The sequence below is a fragment of the Limulus polyphemus genome, unplaced genomic scaffold (genome assembly GCF_000517525.1).
Source record: "Limulus polyphemus unplaced genomic scaffold, Limulus_polyphemus-2.1.2 Scaffold331, whole genome shotgun sequence".
Classification (NCBI taxonomy): domain Eukaryota; kingdom Metazoa; phylum Arthropoda; class Merostomata; order Xiphosura; family Limulidae; genus Limulus; species Limulus polyphemus.
The window spans coordinates 37,132-38,504 of record NW_013665941.1 but is presented as its reverse complement, the minus strand read 5'-3'; the positions used below and the strand labels follow the sequence as shown (position 1 = coordinate 38,504).

Sequence of the window (1,373 nt, the reverse complement as noted above, 5' to 3'; positions counted from 1 at the left end):
TTTACGAAAACGTTACCTTACTTCAATGGACCAACAGTTCAGTGTATGTGGCAAAGGACAAAGCTAGCTAGTTTCCTGGCGAATCGTATCTACATCGGCTTGAAATTAACTCGCCCATCGAAAACCCTCGATAAGATATCAAGGGAGTTCCAAACTAGAAAGAAGATTTTGTATTGTTTGTAAGTTTGTGACTTTTGTTTATATAAATCTTTGTTTGTAATAACTATTTGTCGTAATTACATATAATTCAACTTAAAGAACGTTTTAGTATTTAAATTAACATTTAAAACCTAACAATGTATTTAAATTCTATAATTGATAATAGTTACTTATTCATGAGTTTTACAGACATTGTATTCTTACAGTTCGAATCTGTTCTTTTTAAATTTCCGATCCAATACGAAAACTCGCTCAATGCTAAGATTGTTTTATGTAGTTCGAATATTATGAACTGACTTTTTTGGTGGATATTAACGCTGATGATGAAATTTAAGGAAATTCCTAAACATCCGTATTAAAAATGTTACTAGGGCTAAATTCTAGGCTTAGGTTATTATGTAAGGATGAACAGATTAGCTGTTTGGACTTATGTGATTAGTTCATTAGAAGAAAGGAGCTTTTTGGAATGGATGGTTTACATTTAAATAGGGTAGGGGCTGGCTTGTTTGCTTGGGTTATTAACTCAACTGAAAGGGAAGTTTTAAACTAGGACTAGACAGTGCTGAGAGCCAGGAATAACTAAATGCAAAAAGAATAAGAGCCAGAGAAAAGTTTAGCATAGGAAATGAGTATAGAAGTAGTTATAAGAATAGGCTTAATTGTTACCTTGTAATGCTAGAAGTATAAGAAAATAAATGGATGAGTTTAGAGCATTGGTAGGAATGGAGGATTTTGATATAATGGGAATAACAAACATGGTTAAACGTAGATGATTTTAATGATAGAAATTTCTTTCAAATACGGGGTTACAGGCTATTTAATAGGGATAGAGTGTTGTTGGAAGGAGTGGCTTAATATGTAAAATGTGAGTTACATAATGTTGAAATTGAGAATATCAAAGAGATTGAATCCATTAGGGGTTTCTATTAGTGGGTATAAAGGGAAAAGGCATTTAGTGGGAATTTATTACAGACCACCAAATGATACTGATGAAATTAGTGAGAAACTTTACAGTGAGATTAAGATTTCAGCTGTTAATGAAGTCATAATTATGGGTGATTTTGATTTCAGGAATATAGATTAGGAAATTCTAGAATCAAACCATGAGGGAGAAAGGTTTTTGGAAACTGTTCAAGATGGATTTCTTCACTAGTTAGTCAAGGAACCTACTAGAAACAATGCTATTTTAGTCTTACTCTTCAAATACAGAAATT

At 32.0% G+C, this 1,373-nt stretch overlaps 1 protein-coding gene across 3 annotated transcripts in view; it reads left to right on the top strand.

Annotated features, from left to right (window-relative positions):
- LOC106457439 (zinc finger protein 664-like) overlaps positions 1 to 1,373 on the top strand; it is a 36,922-nt gene continuing 35,549 nt past the window's right edge. The window contains exon 1 of one of the 3 annotated variants that reach the window (XM_022383376.1): positions 1 to 179. Coding sequence is in view for 1 of the 3 variants with exons in the window: in XM_022383375.1 (XP_022239083.1) it covers positions 626 to 649 (24 nt within the window). In the remaining 2 variants the exon portion in view is untranslated. Of the gene's footprint in view, positions 180 to 359; positions 650 to 977; positions 1,025 to 1,373 lie in introns of those variants that run through there. The other 2 variants (XM_022383375.1, XM_022383378.1) reach the window with 2 other exon arrangements.